This window comes from Vidua chalybeata, chromosome 20 (genome assembly GCF_026979565.1).
Source record: "Vidua chalybeata isolate OUT-0048 chromosome 20, bVidCha1 merged haplotype, whole genome shotgun sequence".
Lineage (NCBI taxonomy): Eukaryota > Metazoa > Chordata > Aves > Passeriformes > Viduidae > Vidua > Vidua chalybeata.
Window position 1 is genome coordinate 7,121,732 of NC_071549.1, and position 22,791 is coordinate 7,144,522.

A 22,791-nucleotide genomic window follows, 5' to 3' on the forward strand; every position below is an offset into this window, starting at 1 on the left:
AGCCACCAGCTCCCAGGAGCCTTGGAGTAGCAGCGTGAGCTGGAACTTCACCCTTCACCTCCCCTCACTGCTTGTTCCCCCATCCCCGCGGGAGCACTCCCGGGCCAGCAGCCTCTGGCCAGCCCAAGCCACCCAGGGGAGCCGGGGTGGGACAGACGGGCGCGAGGGACGAGACAGAGCCCAGGCAGGAGGTGACAAGGGTTTATTATCTCGCACAGCGGGGTGGCGGGCACATGCAGATAGGGCTCGGCCCGGCCCGGCCAGCGCCAGATCCGCGCCCGCCGCCCACGGGCCAGCGCAAGCCGGGGGCTGATAACGCCGCTCCGCCCGCCCCGGCGGCAGGGAGGGCGTGGGGGGCCCCACAGCACTTGCCATGGGTCACTCATGGCAGAGGACACCACCGGGAGGACCTGCAGCCACGCTATGGCACGGGGTGGGGGCACTGAGCTGGGGGTGCAGAACGTCCCTGCTCCCAGCAGTGCCAGGCTGACTTCACACTGCACTGAACTGTGCAGCCACACTGAACACAGGCATTGAGACAGGCAGGGAAGGGGCAGGGGCCAGCACAGGGCTCTGGTGGCACTGTGGGGAGGACTGGCACACATGGGGGACAATGTCTTTCACATTGTCACAAGGCAGCAAAGCCACTGGCCATAAGAGGCAGGGGGAGGGAGGGAGGCAGGGGCAGCTGTACAGGCTGTGCTGGAGGAGCCTGTCCCCACCTTAGTGTCCAGCTGGTCCCCCACCCACCTCTGACCACCACTCTGCTCGAGTAGTTGTGGGGTCGGGAAGTGTCACAGCACCTGGGGACAGCAGCCACAGTGGCTTCACTGCCCTCTCAGGGGATGGGTGGCTTTGGCACAGCGCTACCTTTTGGTATTCGTGGCGGTGAGATCACACCAGGGCTGAGCTGGGCTCCCTCTGACCCCTGGAGCTCTCCCTGCTTCAGATCCTATGAGGAAAATTCCCCAAGGGGAACCAGCATGGGAGAGAGCAGCACCCACTGCTAGTGCTGGACTGTCACCTTCCTGGGGGGTTGACTGCCACCCACCCAGCCTGGGCAGGGCTGCTGCCACTGTGGGGGTCCTGAGGGTGAGGCACAGGGACAGGGAGAGCCAGCCACAGGGACAGCTGTGGGCAGAGGCAGGGCTGGGACAGGGCCCAGGAGGGTCACTGAGAGAGGGCAAGGAGCCCAGGGGAGGGGGGTCCTGGTTCTCTTCCTAAAACTCCCCATCCCAAGCCTCTGCTCCAAGTCCCAGGTGTTCACCCCAGGGCAGAGAACAGCAAGGCACAGGGACTGCAACACCAGACAAGTTGCCAGTCATAACTGGGGATGGGATTGGCCTGAGACAACACAAAGTTAATTAGAAAATAAATCCTCTCTCAGCATTGGAATAAAAAGAGCAGCAGACAGGACATGCATCTTTCTGGCCCTACAAAATAAGGCACCAGTTACAAATGAAACTCGGATTGTCTTTGATATAAAAGGAATTCCCATGTGTTGAAGGCAGTTGATGTCTGAGTGCATAACAGGGAGTGATCTTCACTAGCTTTGGGTTGGCCAACCTCATTCCTTGGCCTCGGTGGCTTTCTGGAACAGAGGGAGCTGCAGGAGGGGAAGAGAGAAGCTGTTAGGGCTGCAGGAGGGGGAGGCAGGGTGCTGCCTGCACTCTGTGGTGGTCAGGGCTGGGGAAGGAGAGGCTCCCTGGGAGGCTGAAAGCTTCCAGGCAAGTCCCTGTGCCCTAAGAGCAGCTGGCATTGCCAGCTGCCAGTGCCCAGCTCACCTTTGTGAGATCCACACCAGTGATGGCACGCACGGAGGTGGGGATCTCAGCCAGGAGACGGTTCACATCAGACATGGTGCTGCCTTTCTCTCCATTGAGAATAACGATCTCATCCACTTTGGAGAGGGGAGCAGACACTTTGGCAGCGATCTGGGGAAGCAGGGTGAGAAGAGAGTCAAGGAACTGCTCAGCAGCTCACTGGGAAAGGTCCCTACAGGGCCTCGCTGTGCCCCCAGAAGACCTAGCCCTGTCTGGGAAACCAGCCCACCTGGAGCTGGGGAAAGCTGCCCCCTCCTCACCTCAGGCAGTGCATCCAGCACTAGAGACAGCTGGGCAGCTTCTCCATACTTCTGGAGTGCTTCTGCTTTCAGCTTCAAGCCCTCAGCCTCCGCCATCCCGACGGCCTCGATCACAAAAGCCTCGGCCTCTCCGATCTTGCGGATCTTTTCTGCCTCCGCCTGAGCCAGGAGGATTTGCTTCACCCTGGAAAGGGAAATGCAGCCATTCAGCAGCCCAGATCCCTGCAGAGAGCCCAGGAGCTGGGGCTGAGGGCAGCACTGTGCTCCCTCCTGCCCAGCCCAGGGCAGGGGCTCACTCACTTCTCGCCCTCGGCGATCTGCTGGATGCGATATGCTTCGGCCTCAGCCGGCTGCTTCACGGTGGCCATCAGCTCCTTCTCCATCCGGACCACCTCCTTCTCCTCCACCTCGATCTGCTTCTTGCGCTCCACCACCTCGATCTCGATCTCCTCCTGACGGATCTTCTGCTGCTCCCGGGCGCTCTGGAGCTCGTAGGCCAGCTGGGCCTCTGCAGTCTGCACATCGGGGAGAGGACAAGAGGGGTCAGGGCCATGAACTCGGGTACGCAGACATAAGGACCCCAAAACCAGACACAACTCCTGCTATTGAACCTTTTCCCAGTGGTGACATCCCAATCCTCACTACTGCTCTTCCCACAGCACTTAAGCCAAATCAGCTCCAAGTTCAACCCTCCCCATCCTTTCCTCTTCTTCAACTCCCACTGAATTGCTGCAAACAGGAATCTGCTGCAAGGAGCTCGCAGTGTCACACAGACTTGGGCTCTCCACCTCCAGCTCTCCTAACAGATGCAGGAGGAGAAAGCTGACAAGTCCCAGAGTCACCAACACCATCACAGACCCTCCAGGGAACAGCAATGGGCTGTGGGATACTCTCACCTTCATGTTGACCTCCTCAGTGAAGGCAGCTTTCTGCAACTCAAAAGACCGTTTGGAATCTGCTATTTTGGTATCTGCCATGAACTTGACATCTAGCATTTCTTTCTTGCACTGTGCCTCCTGCAGAGAGGGAACAGAGAGCAGACCTTCAGGGCATGCACTTGGAGCAGAAAAGGCTGCTCCAGGGAAGCTCAGCACGTCTCCGGACTTACCCGAATGCCAGCATCCCGCTCAGCTTCTGCCACTCCAATGTCTGCATCCCTTTGGACAGCTGCAATCTGAGTCTTCCCCAGAGAGCTCAGGTAATCCACTTTATCATAGACATCCTGGGGAGGGGAGATAAGTCATAACCACTTCAAACGAGTGACTCCGTCTTGCTCCCTTTCCCATTGAAGCTCAGTGTGGTCAGGCCAGGGTCAGAACACGTCATGTCAGCTGCTCCAAACAAACAGGGAGGGCAGGGAGAAGGAGGCCATCCCGACATCTCACTCCCAGGAGGCTGGGTTATCAGCCAGCTCTCTCCATGAGCCTGTTTACAGAGGCAGCTACCCGGGTGCTCTTGGCCCAGCTGCCTGGATACAGGACATGCTGTGGCGGCTGTCATGGAAACTCCCGGAGGGCTGGGACAGGCTGTCAGCCTGAGCCTTCCAGCTGCAGCAGGGGAGTGAGGGCCAGGCTCTCTCCTGCTGCTCCTACAGCTCTGCCTAGGGCAGTGCCCAACATCTGGGCGTACCTTGATGGTAAAACTCAGGATCTCGATCCCCATGCGACCCACGTCGGGAGCTGCCACCTCCCGCACCAGCTTGGCAAACTGGTCCCTGTCCTGGTAGATCTGCTCCACTGTCAGGGTACCTGCACAGGGGAGGAAGGTGAAGCACTTTATTTGGAACAGGTAACACACAAAAATGTGGGTCTAAACTCAGCAACATCCTTGTTGTCCCTAATCTCTTCAGGCCTGGACACAAGGGTGTAATCCTCTGCCACAGCAGTGGCAGCAACATCTCAGTCTCACAAGTGCAACCACCACCCACATGTGCTACCTGTGGCCCTTGGGGACACAGACATCTCTCACTGCAGGCACCGAAAACTCATTTATCACAAGGCCCAGCCACGCAGAGGGAGCTGCTGGAGGGGAGATGCCACCTCTGCAGGCAGCACAGGAAGGTCCCGTGTGGCTGCGTGGTGGCAGCGATACTGCTGGGACCAGCCAGCTGAGAAGGGACAAAGCCACTCGAGATGCCTCCAGGGGATGAGCCCCTCCATACCTAGGATGGAGCGCAGGTGTCCCTCCAGAGTCTGCAGGACCACGTTCTTCACATCCTGCACGCTCTTCCCCAGGAACTGCTCACAGGCCACAGCCAGGAGCTCCTTTTCGGTCATTATCTTCACCTAGAGACAGGAGACAGAACCAAAGGGACTGAAGGTGCCTGTCCAGGAGGTGCAGGCACCCAACAGCAGCAGCAGCAGCAGAAGCAGCAGTACCACCACCAGGCTGCCAGGCCCCCGTGCTACAGATGCTCCAAGGGACCACTCTGAGCTGTCACCATGCTGAGCCAGGCCACTGGACCAGCCAGAGAGCCCCTGCTCTCTGTGCTGCTGTCCAAACCCTGACAGCAGCTCAGCGTAGAGGTGCTCAGCAGTGGGGACAGAGCCTGGCCCTACCAGTCCCAACTCACAGAAACCCTACAAAAATCCCTGAAACAGCAGTTCAGCCACTGCACCAACACCAGAGTCAGAAGAAAGCTGGGTATTAACCACCCCTGGCCAAAACCCATTTTGTTACCTTCCTCCTCTTTCACTAGAATGAATTTTTCTGACCCTGAAAAGACAGAGAACGAGAAAGAGTCTGACATGCCCAAGGAGCAGCTTGGGAATAAGAGTTGCATTCAGTGTTCCCTGGAAGGAGAGATGAGACAATAAAGTCACTGGTTTGTCCTGCCAGTAGCTGGGAGCTCCCAGACATCCTTTGCAATGACCTCAATGTGCCATGGTCAGGACTTGGCTGTTCTGCTCCACATGGTCAGTCTGGTGACAATCCCCAGAGCTGGGACACAGCCACCCCAGCAATGTTTTCACCTCTCTTACACCAGAGCCAGGCGTAAAAGTGCCCCCATTCCAGCCAAGCCAGGGTCTTAGGATGGTCCTGCTGGTCACAGGGCTGCTTTTTAAAGGCAAAGTGAATTACAAATCCCTGTGGAGTGTGTTAGGCAGTGGAGACCTGTGCTCTACAACACCCAACTATGAGGAGTGCAACCCACCAAGACAACAGCTCCTGGTGGCCATGTCCAGTCTGAGGGCTCAGGCAAAGGCTGGGCACAGGGACATTCTGTGCCTGGCAGCACCAGAGAAGGAGCAGGTCCAGAGCAGCCACAGAGCTTTCTGGATCCTACAGCACCCTCTCATGGACACAACTGGGCTGGGCAGTGCCTCCTGTCCCACAAGGAGCTGGTGGCACCCTGAGTCCTGCCCCAAGGGCCTTGTCTGAACCAAGACTTCCAAAGCACAGCTTTGATGTTGTACAGGGGCCCTCTGAGGGTCCCAGCACACACTATTGAGGGATTCACAGGCTACAGACCTCATCCTGATACCTTCTAGCACTTTCAGCTGCAAAAGCAACACAACTCTTTCTTGAGAGCTTTATCTGACAGCCCCCCAGCACAAAATGATCCCTCCAGAGCCAAAGAGCAGCACGTGGCCCAGGCACTGCCAGAGAGCAGGACAACTGGGACTGACTGTCATCTTCTAAGGGGACAGGAGGTGGACCATGCTAGACAGAGTGAGCTGGCCAAAACTCACAACCCTGCCCCTTGTAATGTGAAGAAACACCAACCCAGGCTGAGCCTGTTTCCTACTGCTGCTTCCCAGACTGGGTCTCCCAGTCAAAATGTCAAACAACCTCAGGCAAGCATGGCAATCCTCTTCCGCATTGTCCCCAAAGCCTCTTGGGATCCTGTCGGGGCCAATTCCACAGTAGTTTTTCTTGTCCTTACACCCCAGGCCAGCAGTGTGCTCTTCCCACACAAGGGGGAGTTGGGAGAGCTGCTCTGGAGCTGTACCCAGGAGTGTGAGCCCTGCATGAGGCTCCTCTCACAGCAAATAGGAGATTTTTGCAAGTATCAAAAGCAATTAGACTCAGCAGCGACATTTATGGTGAGCATCTGCCAGCAATTCCACCTCTCCAAACAATCCCCACCCTCGGGAGCTGTGGGAGGACAGAGCACAGGGCAGGATGTTCATTAGGAGAATCCCTGCGGTACTTAGGAGCAAGGAATGATTCAGCCTCTGGATAAAGCCAGCCAGCCTCCACTGGTGAGCTCTGGCCGGCCCACAGGAGCCTGGCTCTGCATGGAACACAGATCCCAACCTCCAAAGCAAAGGCTGCACAAAAGAAACCAGAGTTGAGCAATTTGTGCTCAGCGTGTTTTGCAGGGTTTCAGGCAGGGCACTGCGACACTCGGTGCTTCTCAAATGTCATTCCCATCACAGGGAGAGCCCTCGGCTGGCAGGATCAGAGAGCCTCCATCCAGCAATCCCCTGTGCAGGATCAATGCCACCACACCCTGCTCCAGCCAGCTGCACTCGCAGTGAGGGGTGAGCACAGAGAATCCAATTAGCTGGAGGCTCAGGAAAATGCTACAGAAGGATACAGAGCCCAGCATGGCCTAAGGGAGCAGCATCCCAGCACCCAGCCAACATGGGAAGGAGGCTACTGGTGAGCACTCATTACATCCCTCTTCAAGAGAACAGCATCCTTATGCACATTAAGCACTTCTATCATTGCAGCAAACACTTTAAAAGCTGTTTCTCTAGGAATAATTTGTTTGGGTTTTTTTTTTTTTTTTTGCTCAAGCTCTTAATAGAAAAACGTTTGCCTCACAAAGTACTTCTGCAGAATTAAGGTAATCTCTGCCATGCACATTCCCAACAGCCTTGAGGCTGCTTTCTGTGTGGCAATTCCTTGGATCACAGCTTTAAAATTAACTGTCAGTGGAAAAAATGAACAGTGAGAAGAGAGAATAACATGAATGAGATGAACTGGGGTCTGCATTTTCAAATCAAGGCACCTAGTGATCCAGCTCTCTGCTATCAGACTATTTTGCAGGAAGGATTTCCCAAAACTAGGACAAAAGGGAATGCTGGCTTCAGAGAAATACCAAATACAGAAGGAAAAGCCTACAGGTTTAGGAAAAGAATGTGAAGGGAGACGTGGGTGCACACATTTTTGCAACCATGCAAAGACCACTGGGGTTATGTGACACCTTAGCAGCTAAATACATATCAAGAACTGGAAACTAAGTGAAAGATGGATCTAAAGTACTGAAAAATAGAAACCACGGGTGCTGGGTCCATGAGGGATTTTCACTCAGCAGCTCCCCCTGGCTCCAGAGCTCCTCACAGGGAATGTGGCAGCCACTTGTGCTGTGACAACACACCTGGACACACAGTGACCACAGCCCTGTGGGCACTGAGAGCCACTCTTGGTTTGTACACCCAATTGCAGAATGAGCTGTCAGGAGTAATCTTCAAACACAGCATCCAGCTGCCTATTTGAGGAGCCAGATTCCCTCAAAAACTAACATTTCCCTCCCAGCATCCTCCCCAGGGCAGGACCTGGCCCCAAGGACAGACTGTACCAGGACAGAAGACCTCAGACTCCAAGAAGTGCAGGGTTTTGGTGTGCTGCCACAAGCAGCAAAAGTAGGTTCTTACATTTGAAGAAAGCTGTAGAGAATAAAAATTCAATTCCAGCCAAAAATTTTACACGCCACTTTTAGTGCCTGGAGGGACTAAGTTCTTTTTTTCAAGCTTTAACTCACCATGAAGGCCCATTTGCTAACAATAACAATCCAAAGGAACAAAATGCTTGATAGCATCTCAGGAGGTTATGGGTCAGTCCTGTGGGGTCACACACAGCTCCAAGGGCACCCCAGCACATCAGCATTCCACAAACACATCAAGTCACCCCCACACACCTCATTTGCCACGTGGACAAATGAGACACCAGAAAAAAATAATTTCGGGGAAAGAAGGAGAAGTCACAACCCCCTTTCACCACACGGAACATGCTGGAGAGTGTTTGTACCAACAAGGACAATGTGATTTGGTACAAAGATTTATTCCAGAGCAGCTGGTTTCTCTCCCTGGACAACAGCAACCTCTTCAGAGGGAAAACCAGACGTAAGTTAGAGACATGCATTCCTGAAATGTTTTGGAGTTACTGTACCTGTGCCACACCTGTGACAGTTATAGCTACCCCCTCCGCCGTCTCTACGTCCTCACACCTGGGCTGTAACGTCATTATCTCTAGGGAAATCCTGCCAAAAAACGTAAAATATTTGCACGTTTCCAGGTTACACACACTCAGCTCTTCCCTTTGCATCTCCTGCCCCGGCCTACCTGCTGCACTCATCACAGGTAATGCAAGGCAGGCACAGAATGCAGCCAAGGGACCACATCTGTGACTGGAGACAGACAGGGCATTGTGGCCAAGAAACAGATTTTCAGATAATGCTTAAAGGTAATTTATCATCGAAGGGTAGAATCCAGACTGGAAATTATCTCGTGGCCCTTTCCCTCCTGCTGGGTTAGTGAGGAGCCAGAAGCTGCAGCGTTGGGACCCCAAAGGGCCCTCTGTCAGAGGCTCATTGTGCCATGCTGCCCAGTGCCACGGCAGCAGAGGGAGGTGTCACTGGTTTGAAAGCACAGCACAGAACTGGGATGCTCCCACCCACCTTGATATGAATGGTGGTGCTTGGCAGAACCTGACACTGATGCTGTAGAAGCCCTGGGTTAGCCCTACCACAGACCTACCCTTGACCTGGTTCACCTCTCCCTCTATTTTTCCAGTGTCCCGTGACCCAAAGATGGAAATGAGTCTCCAGCTCCTTATGGCTGCACCTGTAGAGTATCAGGCACCCAGGAACAGATCCTGCAGCTCCAGAGCTGTCTCAGTCACCCCAGGTGGGCTTGAGGTACTTTGGTCAGTCCCAGCAATCTGCTGACAGGTCACAATTTGGTAAAACAAGGGGCATCTTTGGCTGTGGCAGGCTCTGTTCCAGGAAGCCAAGCCTGGCTCCCATATCAGCCATAATGAGCCAGAAAGACGTTGGGAGTCAGGACAGGGAGCCACAGGCAAAGAGATTGTGTCAGTGAACATCAGGTCAAACATCTGAACCATGAAGGGGTTGCCCTGGGCTGCTGTGTGCACGCTGAGTTGCTCTAGGATTGGCTGGAAGTGCTGAAACCTATCCCTGCAAGTTCGTGCCTGCCTTGGACACTGTCCTAATTAAACTGGCACGCAAACTGGGAGCTGATATAACACATTCCACTGTCCAGGACATGCACAGGCATTTTTTGCCATGTGTTCACAGCTTTAATCAGATACTGCAGGATTTCAGCCTTCTGAAGGCCTAATCTAGACTTGGAATTTAATTTCCAAACTGTGCTGCTTCTTAGTTCTGTTCACTGGGATATTTAGTCATTACTGGTTCATAAGGCCAGTCCTGTGTGCTGCAACTCATCTGAGGTCTCTGTGCTGTATTTTCAAAAGTGACAACATCCAAAATGGGCAGAGTCTCCATGTGGAGGAAGAAGGGCTGAGTGGGAATCCATAGCCAACACTGCAGAGCCAGGCACAGTTGCAATTTTGAAATGGTACAAAACCTGCCTTCCCACCTGTCCCAAATCCTGTACAGAATCCAACCTCGCCTGCCTGTGCCTCCACACAAAAGTGTGCCTCCAGATGCCCTTCTGCTCATCCCCAAGCCCCCAGTGGAGACAGTGCTGGCAAGGAAAGGGTTACAGCAGGAGCAAATGTTAGGTACAGCAATGCTGAATTTGGAATTTGCCAGGAGTGTACCTGTCTGCATTACCTATGAACTGTGGAGTGCCACAGAGCAAGAGCTGGAGAAGGGGAAGGAGAGGAGACTATAGAGATTTCAGCTGTCCCGTTAGAAAACCATTAGTTTTTATGTTATCCTGCTGCTGCTGCTGCTGCTGCTCAAAACAGAGGGATAAACAGTTAGACAGTGTTTTAGGAAGCTGGAGGATCATTACCTGTGCAACCCCTGTTACGTACAGTGGGACCCCCTCCGACGTCTCAACATTCTCGCAGCGACAGAGGATGGTCAAAACCTCCAAAGACACTCTGAGCAGGGAGGAGTAAGGGTAGGACAGCAAATACACAGAGCAGTTACCAGAGAGTAAGACACTCGTTGCAAAGGACAGACGAGACTTTCAGGTTTCAGCTTTTCCCTGGTCAGTTTGCCTTTCTCCCACTGCCTGCTCCCAGGGCTCCATAATCAGCTTCCCTGGTCACAGGAGGGAGTTTACAGCATCCAGCAGTTTCCTTTAATGAGGATAAACAGGCTGGGGGCTCATCCCCACCCTGCACACAAAACGGTGCCATCCTGGTGTCAGCTGGAGTTCTCTGTTGAAGTAATCTTTGCACACAGAAAAATTCCTTTTGGTAATAATTTAGATGCTTCTATGTCAGTATTTAAGAGAGGACAGATAAATGAAAACACCAGGGACCTGGCTACCCACCCCTGGCTAAGGCATTGAGGAGAAAAGCCGTTTCCAAGTGCTGTCCTGGGAAGCTGAATTAGCACCATTTGGCTTCCCCAGAGGCATATTAGACCACACAGTCTCTCTCACTGCTTTTTTTTCTGACCCCTAAACAGTGACAGCATTTTTTTCTCCTTGTTTTTCCCCAGTGCTCAAGGTTGCAGCAGGGTAAGTGCCCAACACCCTGCCAGTTCTAACTGTTCCTTTTGCTCCCAGGTTAATGCTACCTGGCGGGATGCCGCTGACAGCAACACAATTGCTCCCGTCTCTCTTGCTTGCAGCACTGGCAGTTCCAGAAAAAATGTCCTAATTTCAGAGAAGGAAATCTGTCTCACTCTTCATGTTAATGCAGTGGGCTCCATCTGGGGCACAGCTTATGGCACGTGAGAAAGGAGACTTAAGCCCCACATCCCACGGCATGAACTGGTATGGATTTTAAAGCAGAAGATTTGTTTGGATGCTGGAATTCCTGTCAAGAGCCCCACTTGCTAAATAATGCCCAGACCTCTATCATATAACAGCTCGTTCCTGGCAATCCAGTTCTTGGCCCTGGATTCAGCCTATCCTTAACTTAGCAAATCAGCCTCCAAAATGTGTCTGATCTTCTGCATTGGGCAGGTCAAGGTCCTGCACTGCTCTTTGCGCTTCCCACAGAAGACTAGGAGAAGTGAGAACCATTTGTTCAATTAACAGTTCTCCCAACAAGATGTCTCACAAAAATTTGGGAATGAAGCTTGTCTGGCTCAAATGCAGCCCTTAAGCACTGAGCCCACAAGCTGGGCTTTTCCTTCCTCTCCCACCTCCCATCATGTGCAGAGTGAGGGCAGCCACATGCTCACTTTGCTGGTGACAACAGAGGTACAGGGAATAGAGGTTGGAAGAGGCTGTAAGGGTTAACTACAACCTCTGGCCATCACTCAGCGTAAAACTCAAAAGTCACGTCTTTATCCTTTTCCCTGTTATTTTTTTTCACAGACAGAGGAAACCTGTATCAGTGAGCATGAGGGTTGTATTGGCAGGGAGCATTCCTACAGATCCTAGAGACAAAGAGCTGTATTAGCAGGACAGCAGCACTACCACAGCACGTCAGCTCAGAGACCACACTGTAAGCAGCAGCAAGCAAAATCCACAACTGAGGAAAGGGAGAGAAAGGAAATCCCGTGGTTTTAAATCAGAACAGTCTGCTCCCAAGGTGACAGCAGTCAGCAGATCTTTACAAAGAGAGACTTGAGGAGCAGAGGGGGGCACTGGTGCACTGCAGGCCACGAACTGGTTTGTTACTGGGTGAGGGGTTGGGCCATACTGGGCAGAGCTTGGCTCTTCTTGTGGACATAGAGGCTGTTTAAAAAGCAATCCAGCTGAAAGCATGTGATTTCTTTTTTTGTGTGTGTCTTTTGCACTGTGGCACCCAGCTGTCCCCATGCCAACAGCCAGCAAAGAACTCCTGATGCTCATCCCTGGTTTCACACACAGTGCCTGATCCAGTGTTCCTAAAAAATACTGCTGACAGCCCCACTGGGACGATTTTGCCAAATTCCCACTCCAAAAGCCCACAAATAACAGGGGTCTCCTTACCTTTGGGTGTCAGTAATGCACCACCAAGCCCAGGCCCAGCCTCCATACACATATTGCTTCTCATCAGAGCCACAGCAGCCACCTGCAGCACAGCAGAGAGCACACAGACATCAGGATTACACACATGCATGTGCTCTTGGACAGGGAATAACTTACAAGCAGAGGAGTTCCTACTCTTCCTCCTCTCCATGGGCTTCACATGGCAGTTTTCCCAAGGCAACCTTTTTTGGAAAATAGTATTTGTATAATTCACTATGACCAACAGTAACACACAGAAATATCTGTATGTCAAACCAGGGCTTTATTTTAGTTTTGTTAAGCCCTTTTAGCAACCAGAATCAATATCAGTATCTTCAACTGTGATGTTAATTGCTTTGGAAAGCCATATATGAAATCCACCTTCTTTCCCTCACACCACACTTAAATTCCCACATAAGCTCTCAAATCATCATTGGAAGAGAAAAGAACCTTTGAGCTCCCAAAAAATACCTCCTAGTTCAGGCTTGTGCAAGTAGCACAGTGTTTGATGCTTTGATGGTCCATCTCAGAGTTGGATGTGCCCAAAATTCAGGCAGCCTCCAGAACTCTTCTGACACATTTAAGTTTTGATCCCGGTGAAGCTGGAAGATGCTGCCTGGATTTTCATATATTTGATTTAAGGAACAAGACACCTGCTGCCTTTCAAGAGAGCACCCTGCCAGTGATCAGATTCATGGCTGGGAAGGGAGGAACTCTGCAGCTCCCCAGCTCGGACCAGGGCTGGGAGCTGCTGACTCTCAGGCAGACTGAGCCAGAATTCCTTCTCCAAGCTGCTCTCCATAATCACTCTTACTACAGCAGTGCCTGAGGGCCTCAGCAAGGCAGTGCTGTACAAACAGAGCAGTTCCAGCCCTGTGGGATAGATCTATGCAGGCAAGACAGAGCTGGCGCAGAGGAAGAGGAGGAATGCAGAAAACAGAGTGGCTCTGGGAGCTTTGGGTTGTGGGAGGGGAAAGGGACAAGGATGAAGCCAGCAGCCCTTTCAAGAGGAATGACCAGTATCGTTTGCATAGGTCAAAATGAAGAGCAGAAGCAGCACACATCCAGGCCACTGTGCCTGCAGGGCTCTCTGAGTGCAGGAGGGGACTCTGTCCTCCTTGTTCTCCTCCTCTTCTTGCTCCAACCCCCAGCATTTAGCCATTTTCTGCCTACTTCCAAACACTGCTTCCAGACACTGGCCACACACTGCCTGCTTTGCTGGCTTCCATGCAGTGGTTGACAAACCAGCAGATCTGCCCATCTACAATTCTTCACCCTCGTATTTCAGTAAGAATTAAACTCAAATGGGAAAAGGCTTCACACCCTTTTTCAGATCTCCTGTGCTGCACAGCCTAGAGGAATATACTCCTGTCACCTCTGAGCTAGCCTTTGGGTAGCTTTTTCCCGTAGCTGGAAGGCTATTTCAGCCAGGCAAACGTTATAGAAGCTGATGATACAACATCCTGCAGTAACCACAATGCCTTTAACACTTCTTGGAGGGCGTCAGCCCGGTTAGCTCAGCCTTTCAGCCAGGCCCTTGTTTTCCAAGAACAGGAAGGGAGGTGTTCCTGGCACTCAGGAAAAGCAGCACCACATGGAAAGGTATTTTATTTCCCAGGGTCTGTGTGGTCTTTACTGAACCTCTGTTAATTTTTTCTTAATAATATCCTGAGAAAGCTCTACACCCTAAACCCACCACTGTTACAGGAAAGTGCCTCTCCATACAGATGCTCCTCTTTATCTGTAGGAAATGCAAGGAAATACCTTATTTAGTATCACGCACAAAACGAGCTCCACATTTGCTTCCCGGTGCTACACAACACAGCTGCAGAGCACGGTCTACTGAGCGAGATTATATGTCAAAAACTGTTCAAAGCCTAAAAAAACCAGGGAAAACTAACACATTAAGGAAGAGTGGGATGCCAGCCAGCTGCTTTCACACATGCTGGACGTCTGAGCGCAGCAGAGCTCTGTCCTGGCAGGGCTGAGGAGCTGAGGGCTCATTTTCCATGGCAGTCCTGCCACCTCTTTCTCAATTCTCAGGCTGCAAGTGAAAAAGGAACCAACAAAGCAAAATCTTTGCAAGGCTAAAGAATAAACCCTCTTGCACAATGACATTTGGCAGAGAAATTGCCTTTCCCAGCTATAATACGCCCACTGTTCCAGCAGACTGGGTCTCACAGTCGCTTCCACAAACATCCACCGTGCCTCTTCCGGGGCAGTGTGCAGGGCCACAAATGGAGGATTCATAGCCAGGGAGCTGCCAGCCAGCTTGGCCTCTTCCCAAGGAAGGGGTCCCATGTTCAAGCAAGAATTCCCAGAGCCAGGAGAAAGTACGTTGTCTGTTTGTTTGGGGTTTTTTTATTATGAAATAAGATTAATCGTTTGGGAGTTGGTAGATAAAAGGAGCTCTCAGCAGATGCAGGAAGTGAGCAAGGACGAACATGAGCCTCAACAGTTTTGGGGACACAGGGCTCAAAACATCAAAGCTGGGATGATCTGAACAAGCTCTGTGTTGTTTGCTCTCCCAGGTAACTCAGGCACTAAGTTACCTCCCTGGCAGGAAGTGGTGAGCTTTCCAAAATCAGGTCATGGTAAACAGGCTGCTGAGTCCAGACAGACCAGGAAAAAGTTGGTAATTGAAAACAGTTACTGACAAAAGATAATGCAGAGATAGAGGAAGGCAAAAGCATGCATAAAGAAAATCATATCCTAGAGCAGGGCCCAGACTAAAGTCAGTGTCTGGTCCTTAGGCCTTGCTGTGCGTATAAATTAGGCTTTGTTCACATAGCGGAATGGTACAAGGTTAACAAAAATTAATTTAAAAAGATGCAGGGTTCTGAGTTGAATCCATAAAAGCCTCTGATGGTCACTGCAGCAGATGAAAACAGATTACACTGGCTATCTTGTTCTGGATATAATCTATATGAAAATGACTTAATGAGTAACAATGCTATAGAGTGAGTTTAAAAACACATTTAATAACTCATCTCATAAATAGGAACTCAGAGAAGACAACAATGAAGCTACACAACAAAATCACTGAGATACTCCCCCAAAATTCCTTTAGGGAACCAAAAGGAAAGGTCTGAGGCTATTGTTCACCTCCTCCTAACAGGCTTTCCAAAGAGCAGTTTGCAAGTCCTAGAGATTTAACAAGCACATGACAAGGGAAACCTTGAGCCCCACCATGTGTGAAGAAGCACTTCTCGAGAAGGAGAGATCCCAGATGAGCTGCGTAAGGGCCCTTCTGAGCACTCATGACTTGAGACCACCTGCAACGCTGCACTCTGAGCAAACCCTGAGCATCACAAGCAGTGAGAAACCAACCGTGGTGACCACCAGTGCCACTGCAAGCTTCCTGCATGGCTTGCCTGGTGCAAGAGGTGGAACCACAACCCTGGAAAACAGTTTGAACTGAATGAACTGTATGAACATAGGGCAAAACCTCCTGAGACCCAGCTGAAGCTGCCTGCTCCTTCCCACAAGCTCCTGTTTCTTTTGAGGCTGAAGACCTGGAATGACACCATCAGTGTGAGGGTTCAGGTGGCTCTTGCTGCCCACCTCATCTTTCCACAGGACATGGCCTGGACCTTCTCGTTCCATTTTCATGCAATAAACTCTTCTCACCTAAATGGAGCTTTTACATTTCTCCTTCCAGAACTGCACTGGGTTTTGTTCAGCTCATTGGGTCAATCTCCAGAGTTTGTTTTGATCCTGATCCAGCTCTTCAAAGCTCTCAAACCCACTCCCAGCTCAGTCTGCAGATTCAATAAGCACATTCTCGATTCCATTATCCAAGCCAAAACAAGGAACTTACTTGATAAAATTCTTTCAGCTGAACAGTGAGCTACTGTCAAGTTCCCTGGCAATGGTCTTCCAGGAAGTTTCACATTAATTGCATAATATCTGAGAAACCAGTTCCTTCTTGCACTATGGACTGTAGGTCTCTTGCAGGAAGGGCTTCAAGAACTTCAAGAAATCCTTATTTCATGCTTTCAACTTCGAAAATAGCACATGAGCAGTTCTTGAAGGGGTAAGAGGGATGCAGTAACAGGATGGAAGAGCTTAGACCAGCCCTGGAAGGGTTACACACCCCTGACTGCTGGCATGCAGCAGGAAATGTCTGCACAAGACTAGAATTAACTGCTAGCTCTTCCTTTACTTTGACAGACATCAAGGACACTTAAAGGGTGTTGCACCAAACTAAAATTTGAGAAACTGGGCTGGAACATATTTCTCCAGCTGATTTCTGCTCACCTGAGGAGGAATGAGATTAGCTGAACATGGCAAATACCTCCACTTGTCTTCTTGTAGGTGTTACAAGCAACATACTTGTCTCAGTAGTCTCCTGGGAGACAAAGTTGGGTTGGCTGGGTTGCACTCCCCTGATTTTTCTCCTCCTTTCACTCCCTAAACTTTTGCTGAAGTAGGAGTTTGTTCTGACACAGGAACAGGGAGGGCTGTGCCCACTTCCCCCATCACGTATTTCCAGGTGTTCCCCTCAGAGCTCCTCTGCTGCAGCCCTTGCCAGCCAGAAGGAAAATGCTTCAACTGTAGAGATTTAAGCAACACTGTTTGGTAACTGTTAGATGAATATGGCCACTATAAATACAGATTTCCTTATTGTGACACTGTGGAAATATTATAGTGCTGTATTCAAAATCAGCAGATCGACCCTTAGCCACAAAAGCTGCATTTAAACCAGATTGCAACCCAAACCCAGCATTTCACAGCCTATTTGGCTGGTGGGAACATTCAGATATGGGGATGAACAGGTACTTTGTGCACGTCCCTGAAAACTCCACCAGCTCCAGCTGTGCTCAGAGTGGGCTCAGTGATGTGCCAGGCTGAAACCTCCTCAGACCTTGCACCAAGGGAGTCTCCCAGGAAAGTCAGACCCACAATTTGGGGAGACTCAAGGCTCTTCCTTACAAATCCTGGGCTCCACAAGTCACGGATGGATCGATCAGCAGAGCAGTTTCTTAGAAGGAGGTGGGTGTTGCTCAGCAGGGGAAGGACAGCAGTGCCAGCAGAGTGCTGAGCTGTGCCTGGGAAGCAGCTTCCCAAATAAGGCTACAGAGCTCCATGTTCCCAAGGCACAGCTGGATGCTTCTTGAGCAATGGAGGAACTCGAGTGTCTCACAAGAAAGTGAAAAGAAAGAACAATCCTGCTCAGAAAAACCCACATGCCAGGGGAGGCCCAGGACTAAAGGCCAAGGGGCACAGGCTGAGTAAAGAAAATAAAGAAAACCCTCCCACCAAGTGAAGTCTTTCAGATAACTACCACATGACAATTCAAGACTGCATGCCAAAAGCCTGCCTCTAATAATATTTGGTTTATTTAAATTAATTTAACTAAAATTTATTTAATATTATTTTGGCTTATTGGTAATTATTATTAGTTTCTACTTCCCTTCCCCTCTCTCCCTAAATCCAACTTAGTATCACACTAATTAATGCTGGCCCACGAGATCCTCCCTGCTTTTCCCCGAAGGAACATGGCTCAAGTTCCTGGAATTTCAATGTTTTGTAGCTACAACCTCTCACTAATGCCCCAGCAATCGCTCTGCTCACGGGCACAGAGGAGCTGCAGGGCCCTGCAGAGCTCCCAGTTGGTGCCCTCAGGATTCAGCAAGTATGTGCAGACTACGTTGGGCAGCAGCTGAGGAAAACCAGTCTGGTGGCAGCTCCAAACCCCATCCCAACTGGCAGAACCCTGGGTGATCTCTGCTCCCTCCCCAAAACACAGCTGCACTGCGAGGAGTGTCCTGGGCTCGCCGCTCCTGGCTGTGGAAAAGCATCATGCCTGGAACTGCAAGCAGATGCCACAAATTCCTGCTGGCTCATCCTGGAAGCTGTGTTTTGTAAACTCCAGAGCTGAACAGAAGCAAACCCAAGCTTCGAGACTAAAGGGCATCCCAGCATAGCTTCTCAATCTTCCCATGAATGTGGCATTTCACCAAGCAGTGCCAGTTTTGACAGGGTTCCCTTTGGAGGGAAGCACAGCATCAGCTTTGGATCCCACTGGGAACTGCAGACCAGGAAAACTGCAAGGAATACTGCTGCTCTGGGCAGCTGCTGGGTGGGGTTTGTAACTCCTTAGAAGCCACCAGCAGAGTGGGCAGATTTGTTTCCAGAACTGCAGCCTGCTCCTGGCATCTCCTCAGGAATTCCCGTAACAGGTCTGTCATCCAAGAGAGATGAACTGATAACAGATCAACCACAGCTTGCTGGAGGCTTTGGCTGCAAAACCAAATTAACACGGCTGCAAGCGTGGCAGAGCTGTGACTAGAGGCACATCCTTGATGTTCACATGCATTTTCTGCTGGTGCTCATTACCCTGCAGCTGGCCTCAGTCTGTCACAGAGTGAAGCTTCCAGCCCTCCAATGACCTAACAATAATTAACTCACCTATCAATAATGAATTAATAATAATCCTGTCCGCACAAAGCCTGCTCCATGCCAAAGTGCAGCCTGGAGCTGCAGCTACAGGTTGAATCAGACATGGGGGATCTCACTGCTGGTTTGTTTAACCCCAACCTCAGTCACCTGCTGGTGACACTGCACATGTCCAGTGGGCATCAGCTGCATCCAGTGCCAGCACCACTGAGCATGCAGGTGATGTGCTGGTGAGGAAGCCGCAGCAGGATGTGATGGATGAAGATGGGCACTGCAGGGACAAGCCTGCAGCGCTCTGCCCCACGGGGATGCTCACACCCAGCTCCCCTTCCCTGGCAAACCCACCCTGTCTCCGGGAACAGGACGGCTTCCTGGCAATGCCAGCCAAAGCCTGTCTGAGCTCTGCTGGTGCCAGTGCCTGACATCACCTGTAATCAGCGGCATCCGAGGTGCTGCTGCTGCTGTGGCCGGACCTCGCCCACCGCTCTGCGCTGCTGGGAGCCCACCCCCGGAGCCTCAGCTCCATTACAGCATCTCCCATCTCCCTGCCTATTCCCAAATCGCTCAGGGCCCTCCTACGACAGGGATCCCTCCGAGAATACCTCGGAGTGCCCTCACAGCCAGGACCCCTCAATTCCCCCCTGCTTTCATACCCCATCACAGAGACCTCCCCCCGACTCCCACAGGTTCTCTCCATGACAGTGTCGCCCTGACAGGGACTCCTCAAGCCCCTGAGAGTCCCCTCACAGCCAGGACCCTCCGATTTCCCTCTCCCATGAGGCTCCACCACTGAGACACCCCCGCCCAGTTCCCCCCAGTGATCGAGACCCCTCAAATCGCTGAGAGCTCCCTCTCAGCCGGGACCCCCAAAGCCCGCTCCCAAGAAGACCGCATTAGAGACCCCCCCAATCCCTCAGGATCCTCCCATGACAGGGACCACTCAAACCCCTGACAGTCCCCTCACAGCCACGACCCCCAACTCCCTCAGGGTGCCCTCCATGTCACCCACAGCCCCCGGCCGTACCTGACACCACCAGCGCCTCGTTGGGCCCCACCGTGTGGCAGTTCCCCATGATGGCCCCGCCGCCGCCCGCCCCCACAACCCCCCGCGCCTCTCACGGCGGGGGCGCGGCCCGCGGGCGTCGCCATCTTGGGGAGGTCGGTGCCACACCCCGGGGGCGGGGCCGGGCGCGCCGCCATGTTGGGCGCCGCGTGCGCGGGGGAACATGGGGGGCGTGCGCATGCGCGGTGTGCAAGGGAGGGACGTGCGTGTGCAAGGGACCGCGTGTGACACCGCGTGGGTGTGCAAGGGACGTGTGTGTGTGTGTGTGTGTGTGTGTGTAACACCGCGTGGGTGTGCAAGGGACGTGTGTGTGTGTGTGTGTGTGTGTGTGTGTGTGTGTGTGTAACACCGCGTGGGTGTGCAAGGGACGTGTGTGTGTGTGTGTGTGTGTGTGTGTGACACCGCGTGGGTGTGCAAGGGACGTGTGTGTGTGTGTGTGTGTGTGTGTGACACCGCGTGGGTGTGCAAGGGACGTGTGTGTGTGTGTGTGTGACACCGCGTGGGTGTGCAAGGGACGTGTGTGTGTGTGACACCGCGTGGGTGTGCAAGGGACGTGTGTGTGTGTGTGTGTGTGTGTGTGACACCGTGTGGGTGCACAAGGCAGGGTGCGTGTCCTGCAGCGTGTGCACAGAGCTGGGCGTGCTGCTCTGCACACACGCGTCCCCTTGCACACTCATTCGCTGTCACCCTCCCAGCTCTGCTGCACGTGGTGGGTGTGCAAGGGCCGGCGCCCCTCGCTCACCCCCATTCCACACCCACACAGGACCCCCCGGGCTCCCTTGTCACCGCCGTCACCTTTATTGTGCCGTGGGAGCAGCAGGGCCCTCCCCGTGTCCCCCCTGGTGTCCCTCCCCGTGTCCCCCCGCCACCCCCAGCCCCACCAGGCGCTCGCTGCCCTCCCAGAGCACCCGGGCCAGGCGGTCGTCGCGCCCCGCTGCCCACGGCAGCCGGGGCCCGCACTCGGTGAAGTAGCGGCCGCTGAGGGGCTCGAGGCCGTCCCGCGTGGCGCAGTCCAGCACCGCCTGCGCGCCCTCGGACGCGTCCAGGAACAGCAGCCAGGCCAGCGGCAGCAGCAGCGGCTTCAGCCACGGCGGCGCGTGCCGGAACAGCGCCGTGTTGACGAAGCCTGTGGGAGATCGGCGCGTGTGGGGCGTCCCCCTGAGCGTGCCAGTGGACGGGCGCGTAAAGGGAGGTGGCCGGGGTGGCCTTGGCGTGGGCCACCATCCCCACGCTCGTCCTGCCTGTCCTGCGTGTGCCCCAGGCGAGGACAGGTGTGAAGGGACAGGTGAAAAGGGACACACTGTATAAAGAGATGTGTTGTGCAAACGGACCCTGTAAATGGAACACACTGTATCAAGGAATACAAGGGGACAAGGTCCAAAGGGACATGCCAAGATAAGAGACACCGTGCACGGGGAGACGTGCAAAGGGCCACACTGTGCAAGGGAGAGCTGCTCCCCGTGCAGGAATTCCCTGTGAAAAGGCTGCAAAGCAGGACACCACCCCGCAGGGAGGGACGCCGCAGGACACAAGAGGTGTGCAGATCACAGACCAGACACCGAGGGTGAGCTGGGTCCTACCTGGGTGCACGGCGTAGCAGGTGACCTGCGTGCCCTGCTCGCGCGTGGCCAGCTCGCGGGCGTGCAGCACGTTGGCCAGTTTGCTGTCACAGTAGTCCTGGAAGGTGGAGAACAGCCCCGAGGGTGGCCGGCCCAGGGACTCGGGGCGCAGGCGGCCGGCGCAGTGGGCACTGGAGGCCACGATGACCACCCGGCTGGGAGCGCAGCTCCGCAGCCGCTCCAGCAGCAGCTGGGTCAGCAGGAAATGGCCCAGGTGGTTCACCTGGAAGGGGAGGCTGAAGCCATCCTCTGTCGTGCCCCCGGCGCTCACCCCTGCGGAGCGAGGAGGCAATGGCAGCCTGTGGTGGTGCCCCGGGGGCGCACAGGGGATTTGGGGTCCCAGCACTCACCCGCGTTGTTGATGAGGAGGTGCAGCTGGGGCTCCTGGCGCAGGAAGGTGCTGGCAAAGGCTCTCACTGAGCGCAGGCTGGCCAGGTCCAGATGCATGAACAGCACCTCGTTGTTCCCTGTCTCCTGCGGGCACACGGGGGGCTGGGGCAGGGCCAGGGGCAGGGGGATGTTCTGGGGACTGGATCCGGCCCAAGGGCCACAGTGTGCTGGGACCCCCCAGCACGGGAGGCTGCAGCCCCCCCCCCGTGGCACAGTGTGCCCCACCTTGGAGTATCTCGGGGTGCCTGGGGATGTCCTGTGGGGGTGTCTGAGGGGTTGTTCCTGGGGTGTGCTATGGGGTACCTGGGTGTACCCATGGGCGTGTTTTGGGGGTTAATCACGTGATGCTTAGAGAAGTCCTGTTGTGTGTCTTGGATGTGTCCTCGGGGTGCCCAGGGATGTCCTGGGGGTCTCTTATGGGCATCCCTGGGCTGCTGAGGGGATGCCGTGGCAGTGTCCTCAGCGTGCCCATGGAGGTATCTGGGGGTGTTCATGTAATATTCATGGACGCCCCACGGCGGGGTATCCCGGGAGTGCCCTGGAGTTGCCCGTTGGGTGCCAGGGGTACCCTGGAGGTGCCATAGGGTTTGGGGATGTCCCGTGGGTGGGAATGCCGGGGGTTCCCCGGGGGTGCCGATGCCGGCGCTCACCCTGCGGATGCGGCTGGCGGCGGCCTCTCCCCGCCGGGCGCTGCGGGTCGCCAGGATAACGCGGGCCCCGCACCGGGCGAGCTCCAGCGCCGTGGCCGCGCCGATGCCGCTGCTTCCCCCTGCGGAGCGGAGCGCGGGGCTGAGCGGGGGCAAGGGCCGCACCGGGGCCCGTCCCGGTTCCCTGCCGGTCGCGGCCGGCGCTCACCGGTGACGATGGCGGTGCGGCCGCGCAGCTCGGGGCGGCCGCGGGGCCGCGGGGCGCTGCGCAGCCCGTGCCGGAGCAGCGTGTACAGCGCCAGCAGCAGCCCCACGCCCAGCAGCGCCCACCCCATCCCGCCGCCGCCGCCGCCGTTCCGGGCAGCCCCGGCCCGCCCCGCCCCGCTCCCGCCGCCCCGCCCCGGCGGGACGGACCCACGGGCGGACGGGGCAAGGTCTGCGCGGCTCCAGGCGCTGGGAGAGCGGGATTCGCGGCGCCGGTGGGAGCAGAGACAGAGGGAGGGTGAGTGCGGGCCGGCGCTGCCCCCCCATC

The 22,791-nt window shown here is 54.2% G+C and overlaps 2 protein-coding genes across 9 annotated transcripts; both read right to left on the reverse strand.

The window, feature by feature from the left end:
* Positions 1 to 187: 187 nt before the first annotated feature.
* On the reverse strand, positions 188 to 21,202 carry FLOT2 (flotillin 2). Of its 7 annotated transcripts, none has more exons than XM_053961660.1 (12): positions 21,184 to 21,202; positions 12,121 to 12,202; positions 10,773 to 10,851; positions 8,204 to 8,294; positions 4,245 to 4,368; positions 3,713 to 3,831; positions 3,192 to 3,305; positions 2,980 to 3,099; positions 2,384 to 2,598; positions 2,084 to 2,267; positions 1,785 to 1,934; positions 188 to 1,606 (listed from the first exon to the last, which is right to left on the reverse strand). In XM_053961660.1, exons 2-12 carry the CDS (start codon positions 12,182 to 12,184, stop codon positions 1,568 to 1,570), a joined length of 1,299 nt encoding a protein of 432 aa, XP_053817635.1. In that variant the 5' UTR covers positions 12,185 to 12,202; positions 21,184 to 21,202; the 3' UTR covers positions 188 to 1,567. The 7 variants fall into 7 exon arrangements, with proteins under 7 accessions (XP_053817635.1, XP_053817632.1, XP_053817633.1 ...); XM_053961657.1 differs by lacking the exon at positions 21,184 to 21,202 and adding an exon at positions 19,565 to 19,806; XM_053961658.1 differs by lacking the exons at positions 8,204 to 8,294; positions 21,184 to 21,202 and adding exons at positions 10,036 to 10,126; positions 19,565 to 19,806.
* On the reverse strand, positions 20,362 to 22,607 carry DHRS13 (dehydrogenase/reductase 13). Of its 2 annotated transcripts, none has more exons than XM_053961667.1 (5): positions 22,468 to 22,607; positions 22,263 to 22,381; positions 21,573 to 21,714; positions 21,184 to 21,495; positions 20,362 to 20,729 (listed from the first exon to the last, which is right to left on the reverse strand). In XM_053961667.1, the coding sequence occupies exons 1-5, from the start codon at positions 22,592 to 22,594 to the stop codon at positions 20,401 to 20,403; spliced, it is 1,029 nt and encodes a 342-aa protein (XP_053817642.1). In that variant the 5' UTR covers positions 22,595 to 22,607; the 3' UTR covers positions 20,362 to 20,400. The 2 variants fall into 2 exon arrangements, with proteins under 2 accessions (XP_053817642.1, XP_053817643.1); XM_053961668.1 differs by having other exon boundaries at positions 20,371 to 20,729; positions 21,573 to 21,696.
* Between the last annotated feature and the right edge of the window lie 184 nt (positions 22,608 to 22,791).